At 38.0% G+C, this 25,196-nt stretch overlaps 1 protein-coding gene across 10 annotated transcripts in view; it reads right to left on the bottom strand.

Moving 5' to 3' along the window:
* NF1 (neurofibromin 1) overlaps positions 1-25,196 on the bottom strand; it is a 273,767-nt gene that overhangs the window by 4,191 nt on the left and 244,380 nt on the right. For 5 of the 10 annotated variants that reach the window (XM_077852077.1, XM_077852076.1, XM_077852080.1 and 2 more), the window contains 11 exons: positions 22,452-22,578; positions 20,642-20,773; positions 19,531-19,666; positions 17,800-17,957; positions 15,406-15,528; positions 14,884-15,014; positions 14,601-14,701; positions 13,168-13,310; positions 12,753-12,799; positions 11,278-11,494; positions 5,127-5,180 (listed from right to left, as the gene is read on the bottom strand). In XM_077852077.1, the coding sequence (XP_077708203.1) occupies positions 5,127-5,180; positions 11,278-11,494; positions 12,753-12,799; positions 13,168-13,310; positions 14,601-14,701; positions 14,884-15,014; positions 15,406-15,528; positions 17,800-17,957; positions 19,531-19,666; positions 20,642-20,773; positions 22,452-22,578 (1,369 nt within the window). The remainder of the gene's footprint in view (positions 1-5,126; positions 5,181-11,277; positions 11,495-12,752; positions 12,800-13,167; positions 13,311-14,600; positions 14,702-14,883; positions 15,015-15,405; positions 15,529-17,799; positions 17,958-19,530; positions 19,667-20,641; positions 20,774-22,451; positions 22,579-25,196) is intronic. The other 5 variants (XM_077852079.1, XM_077852081.1, XM_077852083.1 and 2 more) reach the window with 3 other exon arrangements.

Here is a 25,196-nt window from a genome sequence, read left to right as displayed (position 1 = left end):
GAAAATAATACATGACAAAGGTTATCCTGTAGAATCTTTGCTTTAGCGTTTTCAACTATGAAAAATCCCTTCATGTTCTGCACCTAAAACAGATGCCATTCATTTCTTTCATGGAGGAGATTTAACCTCCAAAAACTGGGCCCTACAGTGAATTTTAGAAATAGTCCAAGCAATACTTTCATAAAAGTAACCAGAAGTAAAAAACAAGATACTTTCTGCCCACCAGATTAGTAGAGTTTACAAATAAGATAGGTAACAGAATAGTGGTTACCCTGGGGAAATATGACTGGAAGAGGTGGGTGGTTCCTTGGAGTGCTGGTGATGTTTTATTTCTTAATCTAGATGTTGGATTTTTTAATGTTTACTTCTTAAAAGGTCACTAGATTGTAAACTTGATCTGTGTCCTTTTCTGTTACACTTCAATAAAATTTACCCAAATAATTACTGATTATACCCACCTGTGGCATGACTTGGTGGGAAAGCAGAAAGCTGGAGAGCATCTTAGCAATTTGTATCAAAATATAAAGTACTGGTTGATATTTACTGATAAAGAAAGATGACTAATTTTGAAGTAGGGGGAAAAAAATCTCAAATACAGGAAAAAAAAAAAAAGGACAGGAAAACATTTGCCAAATTTGTTACTTCTGGGTGGTGTTAATTCAAGTAATTTTTACTTTATTCTTACTATATCATTTGAATTTTAAAATAAACAGGAAATTTGAGAAAGGAAAAATACTCATTTTTGGACAAAGCACCATTTCAAAGTATTGCTGCTATAGAAAATGGACATAGACCCACACATCTACTTATTGGCTCATGAACAGGAAATTGATTTGTGATGATCTTCTAGAAGCCACACATCATTTAGATTCAGCCTTGCATTCAATTCAGATTTCCATAGGCTCAATAAAAGTTTGCTGTCCTCAACTTCTCAAAGGAACACTGGGCATTTGTTAGTGCTTTTTTATGAAAAAGCTAGGAGTCTGGGTGCAGCTGAACAATGTCTACCACACCTCTGCAGGAGCCAAGTACAATGGACCGGCATCTCCAATCTGTTCTTTTTCAATCATACGTGCAGAAAGATTAATGGAAGATACTACAACATTCACAGAGTTTTCTCTGGCTAACAGAATTCTGAGTGATTTTTGTTCTCTTCTACCTGTGTATTTACATCTTCTCCAGAGTGAATTTTTTTTTTTTTTTTTTTTAAGTAACAAAACTGAAAGAATGCTGCTCATCATCTCCAGGGTGCCCTGAACTTTGGGATGTGTGTTTGTGCAGGCTGTTTCTGTTGCCTTGCCTGTCTCCACAAGAGAAATTCGAACCATTTTTTCCTCAACTCCATTTCCTTCACGATGCATTCTGCTGTTTCTTGCCAGAGCTACTGTCTCCCTCTTTCTCTCCCTGCTTCTATAAGGCATTTACATTTCTTACACTCTGTCTCTGCTACCACAACTTGTGTATATATCTTATTTCCTCTATGAGAGTAAAAACACCTAGAAAAGCAAAGATCATTCATTTTCCGGTGAGATCTATTTAATTGGTATCTTTTTCAATAAATATTGGTTGAACTGAATGCTTCCATTTTTAAATGTGATCATTGTAATTCAGAACCCAAAAGCATGGGTGTGGTGCATATTTTGAGTGGAAAAGAAAAAAATTTAATTTCCTTTATCTGAAATTATCATGAACTTATAGTGCATCTTTCTATTTCCTTAAATCTGCACGTGACCTACAAGTTCAAGTCCAAAGTTCCTTATGTGGGTTCATATTCTCAATAGAAAATAAAATTCAGGTAAAGCTAGGATTTAAAAAGACAGGGGTTTAAAACAACCAGGAGACAGCCATCAGGAGAAGCCCAGAGTGGACAACTACCAAGAGAGACTGTGGCTTTCTGCATGCAATCTGCCACCCTGGGGTTTGTTCCTGCGTGCCCATCTTTGACACAGCCTTGCCATTACTAGATTTAGCTCGCTCTGGGGAGGAGCTTGTCATTACTCTGCAAGGTGGCAATGCTTTCTTTTGAGGATAAGGGCCTGCTGGTCACTGATATTCTTCAGAATTTAAGTTATAGAAATTGTGGCCACACAGATTAAGTCACTAGGGTGAAGATTTCTTTGAAGAAATACTAAGGATATTCTATTTTCTGTTAAGCAAGTAACCTTTAGACCTCTAAATAAAATGTTAAAAGTCTTATTTAGTTCTTGCTAAACGTTAAGGGTAGAAAGCAAGGTATAAAAGGTTTACACAGGGATCCCTGGGTGGCGCAGCGGTTTAGCGCCTGCCTTTAGCCCAGGGTGCGATCCTGGAGACCTGGGATCAAATCCCACGTCAGGCTCCCGGTGCATGGAGCCTGCTTCTCCCTCTGCCTGTGTCTCTGCCCGCCCCCCTCTCTTTGACTATCATAAATAAATAAAAATATTTGAAAAAAAAAAATAAAAGGTTTACACATACTAGGACCTCTACTATGTCAAGAAAAGAAAGTAGTATATGTACTAAACTGTTAATAAACAGTGTTCTCTTAAAGCAGTGGGATCATGGGTGGTTTTTTTATTCTATTCTGAGTTTTCTAATTTTGTTTCCTAATGAACATGTGTTCCTTCAGTAAAAAATGTTAAAGTATCACCAACTTAGTCCCAACACTCATAGCCAAAAGCTTAGTTTTCATCTTAATTCTTGTTTTCATATGTGTATTTTCTTCCTATTCAGTGACCCAACTCTATAAACCACACAGAGGTAAATGTGGTATAACTGATTCCCAACCTCACAGCAAAGCTGTTTTACTTTAAAGATCAAAGAAGCTGACATAAACATCTTGAAGGGTCATTTTTAAGAAAAAAAAAAAAATCAATTGAAATGCATTATATTTATACCAAGGTACAGCATCTTGGAGAAGTCAAGTTAGTTAGAAGCAGTGATCATGGTGTCCAGTTCTGACATTTCAGTTCCCAAGCATAATTTGCATGTTTGAGAATTTTGGCAGCAGTCCTTCTTTTTGCCTTCCACAGTGAAATCTAGAAACCTCTCTAAGATGCTGGTGAAGGATCTGGTCTTAACATTCCGTAGGAAGAACTCTTGGATGGCATTTCGTAGGAAGAACTCTCAGATGGTCAGCCAGACTACTGAAACGCAGACAGAATCCACCCTGCATTGATACACGCTGTATCTTAAATTAGAGAGCAGACCCTGGTGCTGCTCCACTGAAGTTTTGTACTCTGGTCTACTGTAGTAGGCCCCTAAATACCACTCACCCCTCTGACCCTCAGTGGGCACAAAAGCAAAAAAACCCAAAAAACCCATGAGATGATGGAAACCCAGAGGCCACCACCTAAACGAACAAAGATAAAAACTTCTGTGGTCCGATTTCCTATTTTAAATTCTCCCACAGATAGTCTGTGGTCAAACATGCAGCCAGTTACAAACATGCAGGACAGAAGAAGCTGAAATTCTCTACAGCAGTGTATTAATAAGCACTATGCTTCAATGAATTGTGGTGGTTCCAGATAAAGATGAACTCCTAAATAAAAGGTGTTATTGGCCAGAATTTAGTAAATCAAGTGGGAAAAATGATTAGAGTGCATGATACTTATTGAAGTTGTATGTCTACCTCCTCTGCTCGAACATGAGTTCCTTGAAGGCAGGTATCAGGGTTTATTTATTCTGACAACTAGGGATAGATCCAGCCTGATGAAGAATAAAACACTTCATTTTAAAAATTCACCTAATTTTTAAGTACCAAAATGGTATCCCCAAACTGGAACCTAATACATTCATAAAGTAGTAAAAGGATGGAATCCCTTTCAGTTACTGAAAAGCTGAAGAAAAATGGGTTAGGTAATTTGTGAAAAGTCACACAACAGAAGTGAAAGACAAGTAACTCAAATTTCACACCACCTGCATGGGAGCACTGGTAAGTTACCTGACTGCATTGCTTAGGTGATTACACATATACTATGGCAAACTGGTCAGCAAAGTCTTATGATATACATGAGAAGGCAAACATATCAGAGGGCTCATTTGTTACATCCAACGATGCAAACATGTCAGAAGACCCGGGTTTGAGTCTTCGTTGGATCAGAACCTAATTTGGTTCTAGTTCTTAATCCATCAATTAAGGATAAGAGTAGATGTGCCTATTTCAAAGGGTTGTTAGAACAATCAGATAAGATGGTCCACGTGAAGGCTTTCTGCACATAGATAAAATAATTACTACAAAATCAAGATGCTCCTAATGCCTGAAATAAAAAAGACCAGGTGACGTACGGAAAGTAGTAGTAGAACAAATGCATAGTACTTGAATTTTACATGAGAATGTGTATTCTAGAATGTGTACTTAAGCTAATGTGATAATGTGTACTTAAGCACAAAATATAATAAATCTTCTTAGAATGTAACATAACTATAGTTTATTCTTATGGTATAGTAAATACTTTCATGGAGACACGTTAAATATGCATTTAGAAATATTTGTATTTGAAGCTACATATACAAAATTTTAACTATAAGAATTAACAAGACTTTTAATGTACTTTCATGACTTGCCAATACTTTTTGTATTTGGTCTAATCTTTCTGTATAATAGTTATAGAAGAATAAAAGAAGACAAGGTAGCTTTTGTAAATTAAATATAAGTGTAAGGCATTTTTTCCTTTTCAGTCCTCAGAGTTACCTAAGACCATATTCCTTTTTCTAAACATAGGTGATAGAGTACATAGTCAGCTTTAATTTCTAAAGAAATACTGGGATTGGATTTATATTGGGGAAAGACAAGTATTTCCTAGGCTTTAAAAAGTCTTCCTCAAACCACATACCCTGCCTTTTTTTTTTTTTTTTTTAAATTTATAACTCTCCCCGGAGTTTCCTGTTAAATGCGTTGTGTTTGCCCAGGGCTGGGACTGTGTGTTCAGGGTTCAGGGGGGAGTGTCAACAGCTTGTTCACAGAGACAGGATGCCTGGACCTGCAGGGCCAACGAGCACCAGACCTTAAAGCAGTGGTTTTACAAGTGCCTCAGGTGCTAAGCCGAACTGTGCTTACAGGAGTTGGTAAATGAAGTCTCATGCCATGTGCCCAGGATGAGCGCAGGGTAAGCGGCATTTCATGCAGAGATGACAGAAGGAAAGAGTACCTTGATGAGGAAACAGCTGCATGAAAACTGCTGACTTAGAGCAAGGCAGAGAAGCTTCACAGACACAGAATGGAAGGAAAAACAAAAGTGAGTGATGTCCACAAGATTTTTTTAAAGGGTGAAATATGAGTAGATATTGGACAATTATGATCCCTGGTTTTCAGAAGAAATCTTTTTGAATTATTGAACTCTGACCATTAATTTCCTAAATATTACACTCTATAAATAAATGTTAGAACTTACGATTTTACAGATAGATGTGTTTTTACATTTTCTTTAGAATTAAGAATTTAAAGTCAAGAATTAAAAAATGAAATGAAAAATTAGCAGAAATTACACTAAGCAATTGCCCAGTATAAAATTACTTTTCGGGATCCCTGGGTGGCGCAGCGGTTTGGCGCCTGCCTTTGGCCCAGGGCGCGATCCTGGAGACCCGGGATCGAATCCCACATCGGGCTCCCGGTGCATGGAGCCTGCTTCTCCCTCTGCCTGTGTCTCTGCGCCTCTCTCTCTCTCTGTGACTATCATAAATAAATAAAATTAAAAAAAAAATTACTTTTCTCCCTTAAATACAGGATGATAATAATAACAGAAAAAGGGCAGCCCCAGTGGCACAGCGGTTTAGTGCCGCCTGCAGCCCGGGTGTGATCCTGGGGACCCTGGATCGAGTCCCACGTCAGGCTCCCTGCATGGAGCCTGCTTCTCCCTCTGTCTGTGCCTCTGCCCCCCTCTCTCTCTGTGTCTCTATGAATAAATAAATAAAATCTTTAAAAAATAATAACAATAACAGAAAAAGATGGAAAAAATTAAGAAAATACCAAATACAAGTCTAGGGATACCATATGCAGTTCCCAAAACATTAAAATCATTTCAGAGATTTTAAGTAGTCTTAAGAGAGGCCTTTAAGTTTCTTCTAAGAGGAAGACATTTGAAACCTGGTGAACATCTTAGGAGTGTTATGGACTCAGAATAAGTGCACACACACAGAAAGGGTTCCGATGCACTATCACTGTGCACACAGCTGTCAGCACTCCTGGTTTAGGAATGCCTGTAATGCTTAGTTGATCCACCCAGCTTCCTAAAGGGAAGATCTACAATTAAGAAGCAAAGTGAGGGACGTTGGGTGGCTCAGTGGTTGAGCATCGGCCTTTGGCTCAGGCTGTGATCCCGGGGTCCTGGGACTGAGTCCCACATTGGGTTCCTTGCAGGGAGCCTGTGTCTCTGCCTCTCTCTCTGGTCTCTCATGAATAAATAAATAAATATTTATATAAAAAAAAAAAGCAAAGTGAGTGAATAACTGACAGGCTTGGACACAGTCCCAAAATAAACTGGAAAAGGTGAATTAAAAAGAGAAACAAAACCTCAACTGAACAGGTTTTGGCTCTAAAAAATTCTTCCTCCAATACTAACAGTAAGATAAAGCTGATCAAAGGGGAAAGAAAAAAAGTTTTTTTTCCTAGTAAAAAACAGTTAAAATAGATCACATGGTTGTTTTGTTCAAAAAATTATAACACAGGGGATCCCTGGGTGGCTCAGCGGTTTGGCGCCTGCCTTTGGCCCAGGGCATGATCAAGGAGACCTGGGATCGAGTCCCGCTTTGGGCTCCCGCATGGAGCCTGCTTCTCCCTCTGCCTGTGTCTCTGCCTCTCTTTCTCTCTCTCTCTCTATCATGAATAAATAAATAAATCTTTAAAAAAACTATAACACACATCTCACATTTTCTTGAGGTCAAAAATGTTACAATGAATCTCTATAGGATAAGTATCTGGAATTCTGGTTATTTTCTACAGAGCATTTTAATCTTGCACTTAAAATCAAAGATCTTGTGTACATATAGAATTTGTTAGAAGGAAGTAAAGACTTTAGTTCAAAACCCAATACTGCAATCCATAAGCAGAAACTGTCAAGCCTTGACCAGGGTCTCTCTCATCTTTAAATGTCCTAGATAACCTAGTATATACCTACAAAATGGGTGTTCAAATGTTTACTGAATTAAATTACAGTGTGAAAAATATTAGGAGAACCTTGGCAGAATATAAAATAAAATTTAATACATTGGAAGTGGATCTACTTAAATTTTCTAATGAGTACTAAATCCATATAATTCCATCTGGGTTTTTATTTCTAGTATCCTTCCTCTTTAACATGTGAAGAGGATGCAGGAACACTGCACTTGAAAAGGTTATAAAGCATTCAAAACTATGGCTTTAAAAAGGCTTCCTTGCTCATCACCTAAGAGTGCCACTAATGACTTGGCCTTAAGCAAGGGAGCTCCATTCACACAGCATTTTTAAGTGGATAGCTTGGTTTTCTAGCTCTGATCCTGGTTCTTCCATTCATGTCCAGCTCAGCTACTCTGAACCTAACAGGGGACTGAAAAACCAATTTGGAATACTCTTATATATCAGAGTTAATTTTATAGATTCTCTTCAGGGTTCTCTTAGTGACATTTGGGAAAATCTGACAAGGCAAAGTTTTATGTCCATTTGGCTGAAAGGTTACTATGATTTTACATGCACTGAACTCTACTGATGGCTCCAACCATGCCAAGTTCAATTTCAACTAGGGAGGCAGTCAGAAGACATTTACACATTTGAAAATATAGATTTAGAAAATAATCTTCCTTGTGCTAAGGGGATAGACAAGTGGGCTATGATAATCTGTCAAGAAGAATGCATTTTCAGAGACAATTGCTTTATGTAAGTAAGTAACCAATACTTTCTCAAAAGCTGGTGGCTGATGAATTACCCCCACCTCCACCCCCTAAATAAAGTAATACTTTAAGTCAGGTTTAATGCTTGGGAGTGGGGAGTTCATGAATCTCTTATCTAGCTGATTTGACAGCAGAGGATGTTGGTTGTTGACCAAAAAGAAAATACAGCTTAGTGGCTGATCCTGCTAAGTACCAAAGATCTAGAAAGCAGAGTCTTGCATTGAAAAGGAAAGTCTGCAGCTAACAGTTGAGCTTTAAGCAGCTCAATGACTTTTGCTTTTTCACAATAGGGCAACAGAGCTTTCACAAGCTTTTTTTTTTTTTTTTTTTCTTTCACAAGCTTAAAGCTCAGGAGACTGGGTGCAGATTAATGTTGGGTAACTTGATAGCAAGCCACATTTGTGCTCCATTTTCAGGGAGTGACATGAAATTTCTTTAAATATCTGCTTGGAGGGCACCTGGGTGGCTCAGTTGGACATCTGACTCCTGGTTTTGGCTTGAGTTGTGGTTTTGAGGTCATGGGATGGAGCCCTGCATTGGGCTCTGCATTCAGCTCAGAGTCTGCTTTCTCCTTTTTCCTTCTGCCCCTTTCCCCACTCACATGCTCTCTAAATAAGTAAAATCTTTAAAAATAAATCAGTAAATAAATAAATATTTCAGCTTGGGACTTGGCTGATGGGAGTGGAGACACAGAATTATTCTGATTTTTATACAACCAAACAGCAAAGTTGAAATGCTAGGCTGAGTTAGGAATCTGGGTAAGATTCATCACTTCTTTTAGCTGTTTGATATCAGCAAACTCAGCTCCATTGAGGAGACAGGAATATAGATTACATGTAGCTAAAGATACAAAGCAGTATATCTCATTATAAATGAAGTATTAACTCTTAAAGAGGTATTCTATAATAGCAAATGACAAAAGCACAGTAATTAGTTATATAGATAAATCAGGATCCTTTCATGGAGATGAGCTCACAACTCAGAGATAAAAATGGGTTTGTTTCATAGGAGAGTGAAATTACTATTGAAAAGATAAACTCTTTTTCCAAAAACATGTAGTAAAATAATCTGGCAAACCGAGGACCTACAATTTGCAATTCAGAACTAGGGAATGCTGAACACCACGATTTTACTTAATTCTATTGTTTTTAAAGCTTCAGTTTCCTCTGAGAATAGTCAAAGGCTTCCAGGCTGTGGTCATCTATTCAAGCAGCCATCTAAAAACTACTAGAAGTGATATTATTAGTTTAAAACTGTAACCAAAACCACATATGCTATTTTCTGATTTTTATAAACAATTTTAAATAAGAGGATGCAAGGTAGGACTATTTTTTAAACAACCGACATAGGATATAAGCAATTAATCAACTAGCAGAGGAACCTGTACTGCTACCTTTATAGACAGAGTCTATGAATTTTCTCATTGTCATTAACCTTATAAAAAACAAGTAATGCAGAAAACAGAGAGCTCTACAGAAAAAAGCAGTGTGGACTTAGGGTAAGGCAGGTGGAAGTAATGAGAGCAATAAATAAACAAATAAAGAAACAGGGAAACAAAGGGAAGGAAGAAAGCTGATGGACAGGTCATAGATATGGAAGACAGTGACTATGGTAGAAAGAGCACTGGCCCTGGTTCTGGATAAGAACTATGTGATAAAGCAATTACCTTAGCTCTTCTAGTCCTCAGTTTCCCCATCACACCAGACATTGTGAGCCTAGAACTATATGATCTCTGTAGTCCTCTTTAGCTCCAAAATGCTAAGATTTGGAGGGTGTGGGGGCACGGAGGTGGGGAAAAAGAGTTCAGTGGCTGCAATATCTAGAAGCAAGTATATTTTAAGTTTTTCCCTGGTTATAATGGTTGAAATGCGGATGATGAGGCAAGACCACAGGCATACCCTAGGGCAGTGCTTCTCACACCCTAGTGTAAGAATCACCTGGAGTGTTTTATTAAAACAGACTGCTGGGCCCCGCTTGTGGAGTTTCTTATGCAGGAAGTCTAGGGTGGGGCTTAGTATCTGCAGGTCATGGGATGGAGCCCTGCAGATATACTATCGATATACTATCGAGTTCCCAAATGATGCTGATGCTGGTCTGGGATTGTTGCTGGAGAAACATTGTCCTAGGGAGTAAGGGACTGAGGGCAAATGAACATGGTTATATGCGGAAGAAAAGTTGGTCAGATTTCTCTTATTTTTTGGAGGAAGAAAAGCAGCTGACTAGGTGCAGTAAGGGGATTGATAAATAAATGCTGGACTAAATAACTTGTTTCCTCTGCTGACCAAAGCTTTGTTGCTGACCAAAACTTAATACAGTTATTTTAATACAATGATTTGTGATTGGATATTATATGTGCCATGTTCTCCAGGCCTTCAAAACTATGTATGTTTATTCATGCAAAATTGGGATTATAAACTGGGGATTCTATTTATGTGTCTTGAACATCACAAATAGTTGTAATACATCACTAAGCCTTTAAAAAAAAATCCATGCCAACACCTTAAAGAGAATAATGTATAGTAACTATACATCGGTGCTTCCTGTGTAAAATTTTCAGATAATGGAACTTTCAACACAAAACCTTTTTAAAATTTTCACCATTTTAGAAGGGTATCACTTCGAGTGGAAAACATGACCACATGGAAGTTTTCCCTGACTACCCACTGTCATCATCACACACAATAGCATCAGTTCTGTAATGAATAACACTTCTAGGGTCAACCAGAGTTTTAGGAAACTGTTCACTCTGACACTGGAATGAGCCCAGAAGACTATAGGTTTGCCATTTCTGTCACTTTGTGTATCTCAGCCCTGTTCAAGCTATTAGCTATTATTTTCAGTGTATCCACCTCTAGCAGCATGTTGCATTGACATACTTTCCCCATGTGGACCTAAGTGTGACTCCATGGCAAGGAATATGCTTATGTGCTTCAAGATATTATTTTCCTGAGATGACATTTTTCTAATTGTTGATTTTCCTAGATTTTCAGGTTAGCCTCTGGATGGTTGAGTTGTTGCTGGCAACAGGGAAGTGGGGTACTACCATATTTTGTGTATTTTTTGCATACAGTATGCTGTATCAGAGACATAGAAGCCCTAGGGCTAGGCTAGTATATCTAGTAAGGAAATTGTAATTCTCTTCACTTACAAGCTAAGGTACCTTAAAGGATGCTCTTCCTCCCAAATTCTAAAAACTTATCAACCTTAGAACACTATGTGAACATTCTAAACATTTCACTATCTTATGAATATCTGTTTAAAAGCAGAAAGCTTTATAGAATAACAAAATTCAAGTTAGCTATAAGGTAAAGAAAAAATGTAAGATGAACCTCATGATAAAAAGGAGCAAAATCTACTATAACCTGATAACAAGGGAATTCCTGATGTTGGTATATTAATATTATTGCTCAAATTTATATAAAGATTACATTTACTAACCTGGGGAATGCTGGGAAGTTGCAAGTGAGGTCATGGAATTAGAAAGGTTAAGATTAGCAGTAATACTAAGCTGGCTCTGCACTGCAGGAGGATAAGGAGAAGTGGGTGTCAGGAGGGACTCCTCACTGGTTTCTTCATCAATTCCAGGCAAATACGTGTCAATCAAGGCATCAAGAAACTTAACAATAAGCTCAGCATAGTCTGGGATTTGTGTTTGCTGTAATGGAAAATAGGAAATTATTTTAGCTCCATTCTTTTTTTTTTTCTATAAATCCCCTTTGAAGCCAAAAAAGATTAACTCAATTTTTGTTTTGGGCTTAATTTACTAATTTTCTTCTTTTATACTAGAGAGCATTAAAGAAAGGGGGTGGCATACTATTTCTAGACTACCATGGGATTTACAACTGGGAACTCTTCAGCTTACACCTACAGCTTCCAGATGAACCTACAATTATTGAAAGCCATGCAGAGGCAAAGACTGAATTAATCCTGAGACAGTAAAACCATCAGCAATGATGTCTAATCAATTTTTCAAAACAAAGAAAATGAGCAGAGGATCATCATGCCAGCCGCCATTCAGATACTCCACTAACTGAACACTGTGAAGGGCAGAGGGTTACTGGCAATCAAACTACAAACAGACCTGCAGGATATATTATTTCTAGGAATTCAGGCCCATTTTTTAAATGACAGCTTTTGCATATCAAGAGATATTCAGTAATAACTGAACAAAATAAAAAACGAAATATCTGATTCTTAAAACTAGAATAAGATTTAGATAATTCAGCTTGATTTAGCACCCCTGAGTCTAGAACACTGCACTAGGAACTGTCCAGGGAAGAAACAGAAGTCCTGCCTTCAAGGAATCTCAACCCATCTGGAGGGACCATATATAGAGAGAATAATTAAAAACACATTTAATACTATATCAATTAATGCCAATCAAATAAAAAAATGAACAGGAACAAATAAAGATATATTCAGGAAAGAATGAATCTAATCCAATAGGTTGGAAGGAAAAATGTTTTCATGAAGAAATTTTTTTTCATTATGTAATTAAAAAACAGCTTGAGATTTAATTGACATATAACATTATATTTGGGTCATGAGGTAGGTTTAAACCCTAGGTCACACTCCTTCCTAATTACAAGATACTTAAGTGTATGCATTATGATCAACAAACACCCAAGTGACCAAAAGCAGAAAACTTACAGAGGTTTCTTTCACAACCTTCTGAAAAGTCAAGCATAAATTGAACTGAGTTGTTTTTTGTAAAAACTAACATATAAACCTATTAAAGGTGCTGCCTCTTAGAATCTTGTGGTGGAAAACATTTTATAAAAATAACATGTGTTTATCATGTTATTATCATGTTATCATCATTCTGGTTTTCAGCATACTATGTTCTTTAAGCAGGCACACTAATATGAATAAAAACTTTAGTTTTGTCAATGGAGAAAAACAGATTTTCTTACCTTTGAAAAGGGTCCTGCAAACCGCCATAAGCCATTAAAACCAAAACCTGCAACAAACCAAATGGTACTCTTATAATAAGCATGACACTCTTCTAATCCCTAACAGAAATGAAATGTTATATAGTTGATGACATTTAAAGCCTGTGTACACAATGAGAACATTTTTTTCAGAATGAATGTCAGAGTAGGCTAAAACTCACTTAAAACACACTCAGTATAAAACCATATTTTAATCTTAAGAAGCTGTAAACTGGTTACTCATTGAACATACAATGAGAAGAGTACAAAATGGTATATGGAGAGAGAAGTATGAACAAGCCTATCCCTTATAAAGAATTCCTTATTTAGTGCATTCTGTAACAGTGCACATGGCAGCAAGTTTATTAACCATCCTCCTCCAGAGACATTTATTTACTTTGCAGATAAGATGTTTGGTACTGAGGTGGGGATTCTTCATGGTATACCACACTCTGCACGATTCCATGGATTGGATTTAACAAATTTGGATCTTGGCACAATGACAACAAGGTGTTGATCTTAGAGTCCAACAAATTGTGCCTAAAAAAAAAAGTAAACACAGGAACATTTTAAAGGAAAATTCAATAAAAAATATACACTGGAAAACATTATATAACACCCAGAACAATGTGATAAAAATGAAGGGAAAGGAATATTTTTTACCATCTGATGCTTTTCTAAATTTTGTATAAATAAATATATAAATAAACAAAATATACTTTTTTGGTCTGTCCTTTGTTGTTGCTCTTATATTTTTTTATTTTCAAATTTTTATTTACTTGCTTTTAAAAGATTTTATTTATTTATTTATTGAGAGACAGACAGAGAGAGATAATATGAATGCACAGGGGAGGAGCAGAGAGAGAGAGGGACAAGCAGATTCCACACTGAGCACAGGGCTTGATCTCACAACCCTGAGATCATGACCTGAGCTGAAATCAAGAGCCCAATGCTTAACCAACTGAGCCACCTAGGTACCTCTTTTTTGTTGCTTTTAATCATTACAAAAATACGGCAAAAACAACAAACTAGTATTGTCACATAACCATATTTATGTATGGTTACTGCTCAAGACAAGGTTGGTTTCTGTCACTTGATATGTTTTAGAACTATTTCTTTCTGCTGACTGTTGGTATGTACCAAGGGAGTTAAAACTAAATTTAATAACAATCAATGTTTAATAAATGCTGAATCAGATTGATTAAGGAAAGCAATATTAATGTGGAGCGGTAGAATATCTGATCTAATTCAAAATTAAGAGGAAATTAACTATGTCTAACTTGGCTGCACTCCATTAATAGAAATAATCCAGAGCCAACTATATGAGATTCCCAAATTCTAAAATGAGATTAAACAAAAATAAGGCCTGGATCAGGAATAGGATTTCCCAAGTTTCTTTAGGTTACTGAGATTTGAATACTTTGAGGCTAATACAACCTTAATTCTTAAGAGAAAGTAAAATTCATTCATCTCCTATATAGAGGGTTAATTTTGTTTTCACTCAGCTGTGGATAAATACAAAAGCTCTACCAAAAAAGAAACCAAACAGGTACATAGAGCATCTAATGGTTTGCTTTTAAGTGAGGAAATGAACAATGCTCATCACGAAGGACCACTTAAGAAAATTAACAAGATAAAAAAATGTTTTCCCTAATAGGCCAAAACTTAGTCTTAGCCCCTACTAAACTCTCTAAGCTAAACCTCTATCATACAGTCTCACATTCCCCTCTCCACAACCAGTGAACATTATTGAATGATACTTTTCCTAAATTTTTATGAGACATATGACTTCCAAGACAGGTACAGAAGTTAAACACAAGAGATACTTACACAACAGGAAAAACCTTGGGGAAAACAACACTGGCTTCTGCTAAGTATTCATAAAGAATTCGCTGATCAAACTCATCTGTGGTGTATTTTACCAGTGTAGCCTGCCAAAGGCAAAAAAGTCAACAAAACACATTTTACTTTGTGGCTGAAGTGTTGTATGTTCTGGTGAGAAGCATAAGACAATCTTTCTTTCATGTTTTTGATATTTAAGGGCCTCCTAAGAGTAGACTGGAATAAAAAAACTTGAGAGCAAAAGGAAAAAAAAAAAAGGCAAAAACTTTACCAGAACAGTAAGAAGAAGTGCTTGGATCTTCGGATCAGTAAGTACTTCTTCATCCAAGAGAACATTTGATTCAGACACTGAAACTTTGCGTAAATGTGGGTGTTGCTGTGATGAGGAAATCCTCTGAGTTTCTGCAATAATATATGGATTAACGTGATCAGCTGTATTAACAGAACATACACACTAGATACCACTTCACCTAACATATTTTAATGTTACTTCTAAAATTCAATAGCTTTTTAGTAGGCACTTAACAGCAAGATAAACATCATACAGAATTAATAGTCACCTATACAAAAGTTCTGGCTGGCTGTTCAAAATGCTGTGTATTTATATATATGATTACTTTTTATACAGGTTTCAGGATAACTTTCATTTTAAGGACTGTATAGCTTATCTTCTGAAAAAGCGCAAATGCATCTACATTTCATCCTAAAGATTCTAAGAAATGGCTGGAAAGCAAATATGGCTCTCCCATCTTATTTTCAATGATCTAGATCAATTATTAACTCTGTTTCTCACCCATTTCATAATCAGTTTCTGCTACTCTCCTCATTTTGGGGGGTGTTGTGATCCCTGATTCCATTTCTTGCCTTTTAGGAGCCTTTGTGTCTGATATCAAGTGATCAAAACTTTTCCTTGTTCCTATAAACAAAAGTTACAGAATATGGCAGTTCATTAACCACAATGTCTGTGAATAGGATTATACTAAAAAGAAAATGTTTGGACATCAAGTGTTTAAGTTTTCACTTAAGGACCCAAAGAAAGCTCAAATATATCCCTGGGGCAGAGTTTCTCTCCTTTGATCTCCATCTTGTCAAGAAATTTGGCCCCATGGCTTTGCATCTCAGGACACGATGTATCTTATTGGTCCAAATTAAACTGAGATTACATCCACTACACTGGAGGTAAACCAAGCTCCACCAACAAGTACAATATTTGATGATGAATATAGGGGTATGCACTGTTCAGTAGCAAAAATCAATTAAATCTGAACAGCCTTTTTTCAATTTAAGAAATTCTGCTCATGGCAAGAATTAGTCATTAACATATGAAAACTTTCCAAATGTAGGCAAGATCAAAGTTTGATTTTAATTCTGCAATCTTTGAAAACAATATCTGCATACCTAAAAGTACTAAATAATACATCTACTGGGAGATGCTTCAAAAATGGCAAGTAGTACAGTACCATCTCCACTTGGCTTTGAGTCCCTCTAGCATGTATTGCACTATGTGAAATCCTTTTCTCTATTTAAAGTACTGAAAATGGATTATTGGGACTTGCACTAAATCTTGTCCACTCTACTTCACATATCACCCTAAACCTAATTCCTCTTCTCCATTCTCCCATTGCTCCCGCCTTAGTGGAGGTCCACATCATCTCTTGTTCGGATGCTCTATCCATCTATTACCTGATCCCCTTCCCAAACATTTCTTCCTCCATGCTGGAGCCAGAAAAACTTGCCTAAAAACGAAATTTGGTAATGTTCCTTCTCTACTTAAAGATCCCTGCTGGAAATGTGGCTCAATCTCTCAACAAAGTCTGCCACAGTTTAGTTCCAACTCTTTGCTAGCCTGGTTTCCTACAGGTGCTTTTCCTTACTTTTCTTTACTCATGCTTGCCTTCCTTAGCTTGTCTGTCAGACAAGCATGTATTAAATCTTCAAGACCCAGTTCAAATATTAGCTCCTCTCTGCAGCCTTTCCTAATTTCCCAGGTCCCCAGTTTCTCCTTGGCAAGATATGTTATTTTAATGGCACCTGGGGATGCTGTTGTGATCAGCTGATTTTAAGTCTTAGCCACCAAACTATGAGCTCTTCAGGGCAGAGACTATAACTTTTTATCTAGCACATGAGCTGAATGAACTCAATAGTACATTTTCTCTGAAGCTGGCTTTTCATTTACAACTTCCTTGGCATGATAATCCAGAACTACCAAACACAAAGTAACCAGGAAACTCCTGGAAGACTATTTTTGTGACAAAGCATAAACAGAAAGAAACTCAAACTAAAGGTAGCAACCCTATGTGACTAATAACAGTGATTAACATTCATGGTTTCAATTTCTTTCATGGCTCACTGGCAGGTTATTTATTTCACACTTCATTGCTCATTGCTTTCCTTACCAACAGAAACATTTTCCCAATACCTAAAGATACTTAAAAATATGCTTGTAGGGATAACTGAAACCCACTGAGCCATTCATAGTGCTGGTTACTGACATATGGATCTTGGTGTACTCTAAAAACAATGAAAACTTCAGCCGAAGTTATATAAGAGCACCTTTCCACTTCCTCTGTAGTGAGGTGGATCAGTGATCTCTCTCATTTTCTTTCAGTTTTTATAAAGGGAAAGGGTCTCACAGAATTTTAGGTGTACTTATTGACAAAAGTTGATGTAACTGAGCAATCTTAACTTTCAAGAATCATATCTTATAGAAATAAAAAAATACAGTAATAAAAAATCTTAGTTGTCTTTCTAAAGAAAAGATGGCAAACAGTATTATTATAGCTTCATAACATATTGATGTAGACTGCTCTCAGATGATACTTTTGAGAAAATACATCGTTAAAGTCCTGCATCTGAGTGGAACAAGATGCCTCCTATCTTGTGAGTAGCTAATATCTCTCCTATTCTCATTTCCCTGTTGCTTGGCCAAGGCAGAACAAAACAAGGACAACCACAGTATTTAGTCTAAGAATCAGAAAAACAAAAACAAAAACAAAACTGTTTTAAGATCCCATTCTTATTCCTCTGTCTTAACTGAGATGGCTTAACTGAACTATCAACAATTTTGTTATATCAAAATGGGAATTTTGATAATTTTGAACAGCTTCAAATAATCTTCCAAGAAAGAAAGTATCTGACCATTAAAAAAATAAGTATAAAAAATTCTATATGATTTAGATAAACTAACCCAGCAACTTCTTCGTATTGGCCTGAGAAGGCTGCCCCATGTCCAAACTCATGGATTTCCTGGCTCGGGGACTGGTCTGGCCCACGGCTGGATAGGAGGCTGCAAGGTACCCTTCAGAACCTTTGGGAGATGACCACGGCTGGTTCTCCTTTAGCGTCCTGAGAGATTTAAAACAATTGAGAAGAAGTAAGTAACATGGTAACAAAGACAACCACTGTACGCCCCTCTCAGTTGGTTGTCCTATTTCCCAATGGCAGTAATCACTTAATTTTAAAACTGCATTTGAAAAGGCTTCAGGGTATAAACTCTTAGTGTTATCCAAGAAATATCTTCCCTTCCTTCTTTCATTCATTCGGGAAACCTTCTTAAAAATTAGCACTATTCTCTTTTAGCACTTTTCTCCTTAGCACCTACTTTCTTCCTATGATGTCTTGTCCACAGTAGGCATTCACCAATGCACAGAACTGTACTGCACTGATTTTTTTAACCAGCAAAACTAAGTCTAAGCAGACAAGTATATTCTTGGTTAAACCAAGAAAATCAACTATACTTTTGACAAGGGAACACAAGCAAACTCATTTTTTCCTTTTCCTATAAGAAAGGCATATCTCAAAGAAATATAATCAAAGGAATAACTGAAGAATAAGACTACTGAAAACCAAGTAAACCTGGAAAACTTCTGCATACTTTGTTAAAATCTCAGTGGGAAGTTGTGGAGGGCTTTTTAATCAAAAAGTGGGACATTGCTAAGTTTTTTTTTTTTTAAATTTTTATTTATTTATGATAGTCACAGAGAGAGAGAGAGAGAGAGAGAGAGTGGCAGAGACATAGGCAGAGGGAGAAGCAGGATCCATGCACCGGGAGCCCAACGTGGGATTCGATCCCGGGTCTCCAGGATCGCGCCTTGAGCCAAAGGCAGACGCTAAACCGCTGCGCCACCCAGGGATCCCCAACATTGCTAAATTGAATGATATGTGACCGAAAATTTACTTTTGTTTAATAGGAAGCCTCCAAAATAATGCTATTCTCATGTAATTTCTCTGTGTTGTAGTGAAAAATATACTACTCAAAACTACATATAGCAGTGGACATAATGTAATTATCTTATCATCTAAATCTGTACTCTAGAAAACTTTTAAATAACTTAGTGTAATAAAAGGAAATGCAACAGGTGAGGGAGAGATGGGGTAACTGGGTGATAGGCATTTAAGGAGGGCACATGATGTGATAAAAGCACTGGGTGTTACATGCAACTGATGAATTATTGAGCACTACATCTAAAACTAATGATGTACTATACGCTGGCTAACTGAATTTAAATTTAAAAAAAAGTAAATGAAATAAATGTGGTGGCATGTGTATCTTTGTGCAAACGTGCACAGCTTAGCTTTCCATCATCAAGCATGTGATGTTGTTCATATTCCATGGTAGTTTTTCCTAGGCCCTTTCTTGCAATCCAGTGATTTCAAGATCATCTCCTTTCATTACCCAACTGGTTTGTGCTTAAATGAGGCAAACTAATGTTAACGTGAGCATGATTAGCTTAGAGGAACTGTCCTACTAATCCACATAGAACACTGTACATTTATAAAAGGGGTTTTGATTTATATATTCTTCCTAGATTATCTTTTCCTCTATATATTACCTCTGGATTACTCTTGCTGCTTGCCTCCTAGCATGGAAAACAGAAACCTGATTATAATTACATAATCATAGGAGAAGGCCACTGACCTATAGCTAGGGTCGCCATGATGGATGGGATACGTATCCATAGGAACATTTTCCATTGAAATATCAGTAAGAAGAAGAGATTTTCTATGTTTTAGGCTACAGCGACTTCGAACCTCCTCAGACACTGTGAGTAAGGCTAAAAGGAAAAAGAAGGAAGGTTATTTAACAAAATACAAGTGTGACTTAAAACAAGATATATTTCTTACAGCCTCCTGAAGAGGATAATAGCTCTTAGATATGCAGATAAAGAGCCCAAGAGTGTGAAGGGTATAAACCACTTAGGACAGACTTTCTTACCTTAAGAGTTTATGGTCTGTTTTGGAAGACGATGTAAACATAAAATATACAGAGATTTAATAAGAACCTTATATTTGTCAAGTGCTTTAATGCACATTTGGTCTCAACAAACACAAAAGTAGGCAGGACAGATCCTATAAGGTCCAATCTGAGATGTTAGATGATTTGCCCAAAGTCAAATGATTCAAACAAAAAAAAATTGCCACAAACTAAAATCTGCAAACTGGGAATCAGCACTCTCCACTGAACAACTACATTCAAGAAGTATTATACGTAAGTGCTAATTGTTGGTGAGTGAGAAACACAAACCGGGTAAGAGCAAATAGGAAGGTTTAATGGGATGGTGGGAATGGACATTCTAGGTAAAGCAAATGGCATCAGCAATGCATATTAAAGAGGCAAAAGGGCAATTCCAGGACATGGCAAGTAGATGAGCTTAAACCAGCCCATCCATCTGGAGAGGTAATAAAAATGGGGCTTATGAAATTTAGGAAAAGACGTCAGACTCAAGAGCTGCTGAAGGGCCCAGGTGCTAGGCTGAAGCTTTCAGATTTTACGAAAGACAACAGGGAACCATGCAGTGCCTTGAACCAAAGATGACAAAGGGAACACATTGAGACATTAGTGCAAATTCTTCTATAAGGAAAAAGGTTTTGGCAAAACTTTCAAAATTTTAACCACCACCACAGGACTAGCCGGTGAACTCTTTACCCCACCAAGCAACTAGCTGAAGGACCAATGGGTTTCTGTATCATCTTGGCAGTCCTTAGGTATATATGCAGTAAGATTAATTTGGTCTACTTTGTGTTTTTACCTGCTAAATAAGCCACGCTCTGTGTGTTCACCTCAAATTTGTCACAGTTTCTATGTTTGTTCACCAGAGTTAGTAGTGTATGCAAAATTCTGACTGTTCTTGCCACAATGGCAGGTGAAGGATGCCTGTACCCTACAAAGAATAAAAACAAGAAGTTAATTCACTCTTTCAACAAGTATTTCTTGAGTTCTTATTGACTAGCAACTCTGCAAGGAAAGGAAACATAAGGGATACCTCCTGCCTTCTGAAAATAGCCATCTGGGAAGGTAAAACATATGTACGTGAATAGTTAGTTACATAAAAGATTAAGTACCAAACCTGTAGAAGAACTCTAAGGCACCTCAGGGAGAAGAAAATAAGGAAAGATGGATGTGGTTTCAGATATTCCAATCCCTAAAGCAGTGCAGGCAATTAAAAAAAACTAGGTAAAATAATAATAATAATAATAATAATAATAATAATAATAATAAAATAAAATAAAATAAAATAAAATAAAATAAAATAAAATAAAATAAAATAAAAATTTAGGTACTGGAGATCACCTTAAGATACTATTAGTGCTATTCCATTTAAAGACGGGAATTTGTGCACTGAAAATATCTGGTACCTTTAAAAGGAGAGAATAAGCAAGCGCTTTATCAGCCTAGTGCAATCCTTCTTTTTGGCATTCTGCAGTATCTTTTTGGTATCTTTTGAGCAACTGATGTTCACTTTAGAGATTAAAATTATTAATTTTTTGCAGAAGTTTCATAAGGTAATGAAATCAAATGTTCACATTCACAGTAGTAGGTGTATGTACATATGTTAGGTAAAAACTGGAGGGAACCTCCATGATCCCTCAAGCCTAAGAATCATTTAAATTGATTTACAAAACTGCAGACTCAAGATAGAGCTTAAGTCTCTAATTGTGGCCAAAGCTGGTTTACACCAGCTCCTCATCCCAAGCCTTCCTTCGTATTGCCTTTGCCTCTGACTTACCACCCTGTGCTGTTCCTATTAATTGTGTAGTCTCTGGCCAAGACTGTTCCATGTTAAGAAGCCAAAGCTAACACATAGCGAAGTCAGCAGTGGGGAGTAAAGCCAGGATAGGCACTGAATGAGCTGGCTCTGAGGACTAGCTGGAGACCACTGCTATCAGTAACTCAGAAATTTGGGGTGGGGGACCAGAAAGATGAGATGGTATGGTATATAACAATGTGACTGATCAGCAATACATTAGAAACAATTTGAAGAAAATCTGTGATCAAATCTCTAAGAGAACATAAATTACTCAAAGTAACATTTATTGATTTACAGTCTGCCTTATTTCAAATAATCAAAAATACTTAGTGTTAACTAAGTTAGAAAGTCCACTACTTATGATTATTTCAAGAATCAAATCTTTTGCCTTTTAAAGGAAATCTGTATTTGATGCATAAATTAGGCTCTATTAAAAAATATACTGAACAAAGCATAGCTCAATAAAACATGTATCGGTATTTAAAGTAAGACATATGAGGGGCGCCTTGATAGCTGAGTTGGTTGAGCATCCAATTCTTGGTTTTGGCTGGGGTCATGATCTCAGGGTCGTGGGATCGAGCCCTGTATCCGGTTCCATGCTCAGTGAAGAGTCTGACTGAGATTCTCTCTTGCTCTGCCCCTCCCTGCTTACCCTCTCCCCTCACACGCTCCCTCTCAAATAATCTTTATAACAAACAAATAAATAAAGACATATGAGCCAAATTATTTCAATTTATTTCAAATAACAAATTATTTTAGTTACTTCTGGCTTCTTGATATCATTTCATAAAAAATATTCTGAGGCCTCTACCTTTTAAGAGGTGTCCAACCAGTGCGAAGTTAAAGTTAGAGTTGAAATTGAGTCCAACAAAATGATCCATTTGTTTGCAGTGCCATTCCAGAGGATTCCGGATTGCCATAAATACTTCCTCTGGACTCTATTAAAGATAATCAGAATATGGTTGATAGTGTTCACACAAGAACTTTCCTTAAAGGATCACTTACTGGGTTTTTTTATTGTGTTCAATAGCTATGACAAGATAAGTAATCCATTCAAGTTGAGAGAAACTATTTTCAGGTGACTATAGAAAACCATAGAACATTTAAGATACTATAAATTAGTGAGACAATCAAGCATATATAAATAATAAGATGATAGAAGACGAAATAGCTTTGATTTATGATGCAAAATAAATGACTATCAATTTAAATCCTGGTGACTTTTTAAAAATTGTAATTACTGTTGTTTTAAATAAGACCCATATATTGAATGGTAGTGGGCATTTTGTGTATGGTGACTGAAAATTTGAGAAAACAAAGAGTTCATATTTACTGAGTGCCACAGTATAATGTTAGATGCATTACTGTACTGGAATCTTAAAGCAATTCTATTGTAGTCAATATTAGCACCATTTTACAGATTTATTCACTCATTCTTTTACTTATCAAGTACTTATTATGTGTTTTTGATGTGCCAGGCATGGTTCTAGGCCCTGCAAATAGGCCCTACAAATAAATCAGTGAACTTAAATAGATAAAATCTACTCACCCAAGTGGATTTTACATTCTACTGTGGGAGAACAAGGAAACTAAAACTTAAAAATGCCATGCCCACTTGCCTAAGATAATTAAGACTTTAACAGTGTTTCTAAAGTGTGGCTCCAGGAATATCTGCCTTAAAGTCACTGAAGATGAATACCTGCTTTAAAGTCACTGGGCGGGCAGGAGGGGCAGGATGGCGGAAGAGTAGGGTCTCCAAATCACCAGTCCCCACCAAATTACCTATAAAACCTTCAAATTATCCTGAAAATCTATGAATTCGGCCTGAGAATTAAAGAGAGAACACCTGGAATGCTATAGTGAGAAGAGTTCGCGCTTCTGTCAAGGTAGGAAGACGGGGAAAAAAGAAATAAAGAAACAAAAGACCTCCAAGGGGGAGGGGCCCCGCGAGGAGCCGGGCTGAGGCCGGGGCGAGTATCCCCAGGACAGGAGAGCCCCGTCCCGGAGACGCAGGAGCTGCACCAACCTTCCCTAACGGAAAGGGGCTCGCAGGGAGTTGGAGCAGGACCCAGGAGGGCAGGGATGCCCTCGGGCTCCCTGGGACAGTAACAGAGCAACTGCGCCCCCAGGAGAGTGCGCCCATCTCCCTAAGGGCTGCAGCACGCCCCGCGGGACCCAGAGCAGCTCGGAGGGGCTCGGGCGGCGGCTCCGCGGATGGGGATGCGCGGCCGGAGCAGCTCGGAGGGGCTCGGGTGGAGGAAGAGGCTTCATGCGGAGGGGGCTGCGCTGATTCGGGAGCAGCTAGGGGGGCTCGGGCGGCGGCTCCGCGGAAGCGGCTGCGCCACCGGGAGCGCGAATCCAACAGCGCAGGCCGGGGGCACAGGGCGCCCGGACACAGCCCAGGATCCGGCTTCCCCCCGGGACAGGCGGAGGCCGGGAGGGCCCAGGACCGCAAGGACGCTCCTGCCCGGAGCTGAGCAGATCAGCGGCCCCACCCCGGAGCCTCCAGGCCCTGTAGACAGAGAGCTCCGGAGCTACTGCAGGAGCTGAATCCAGGGCTCCAGAGCTGGCCCCGCCACTGCGGTTGTTCCTCCTGGGGCCTCACGGGGTAAACAACCCCCACTGAGCCCTGCACCAGGCAGGGGGCAGAGCAGCTCCCCCAAGTGCTAACACCTGAAAATCAGCACAACAGGCCCCTCCCCCAGAAGACCAGCTAGACGGACAAGTTCCAGGGGAAGTCAAGGGACTTAAAGTACACAGAATCAGAAGATACTCCGCAGTGGTTTTTTGTTTTGTTTTGTTTTGCTTTTTGATTTGTTTCCTTCTCCCGCCCTTTTTTCCCCTTTCTTTCTTTTTCTTTCTCTTTTTCTTTTTTTCTTCCTTTTTTTTTTCTTTCTCTTTTCTTTCCTTCTTTCTCTCCTCTCTTTTTCTCGTTTTCCCAATACAATTTGGTTTTGGCCACTCTACACTGAGCAAAATGACTAGAAGGAAAACCTCACCTCAAAAGAAAGAATCAGAAACAGTCCTCTCTCCCACAGAGTTACAAAATCTGGATTACAATTCAATGTCAGAAAGCCAATTCAGAAGCACTATTTATACAGCTACTGGTGGCTCTAGAAAAAGGCATAAAGGACTCAAGAGACTTCATGACTGCAGAATTTAGAGCTAATCAGGCAGAAATTAAAAATCAATTGAATGAGATGCAATCCAAACTAGAAGTCCTAACGACGAGGGTTAATGAGGTGGAAGAACGAGTGAGTGGCATAGAAGACAAGTTGATGGCAAAGAGGGAAACTGAGGAAAAAAGAGGCAAACAATTAAAAGACCATGAAGATAGATTAAGGGAAATAAACGACAGCCTGAGGAAGAAAAACCTACGTTTAATTGGTGTTCCCGAGGGCGCCAAAAGGGACAGAGGGCCAGAATATGTATTTGAACAAATTCTAGCTGAAAACTTTCCTAATCTGGGAAGGGAAACAGGCATTCAGATCCAGGTAATAGAGAGATCCCCCCCTAAAATCAATAAAAACCATTCAACACCTCGACATTTAATAGT

The sequence above is a fragment of the Canis aureus genome, chromosome 16 (assembly GCF_053574225.1).
Source record: "Canis aureus isolate CA01 chromosome 16, VMU_Caureus_v.1.0, whole genome shotgun sequence".
NCBI classification, from domain to species: Eukaryota; Metazoa; Chordata; class Mammalia; order Carnivora; family Canidae; genus Canis; species Canis aureus.
This window is presented reverse-complemented; position numbering and strand designations above follow the sequence as displayed.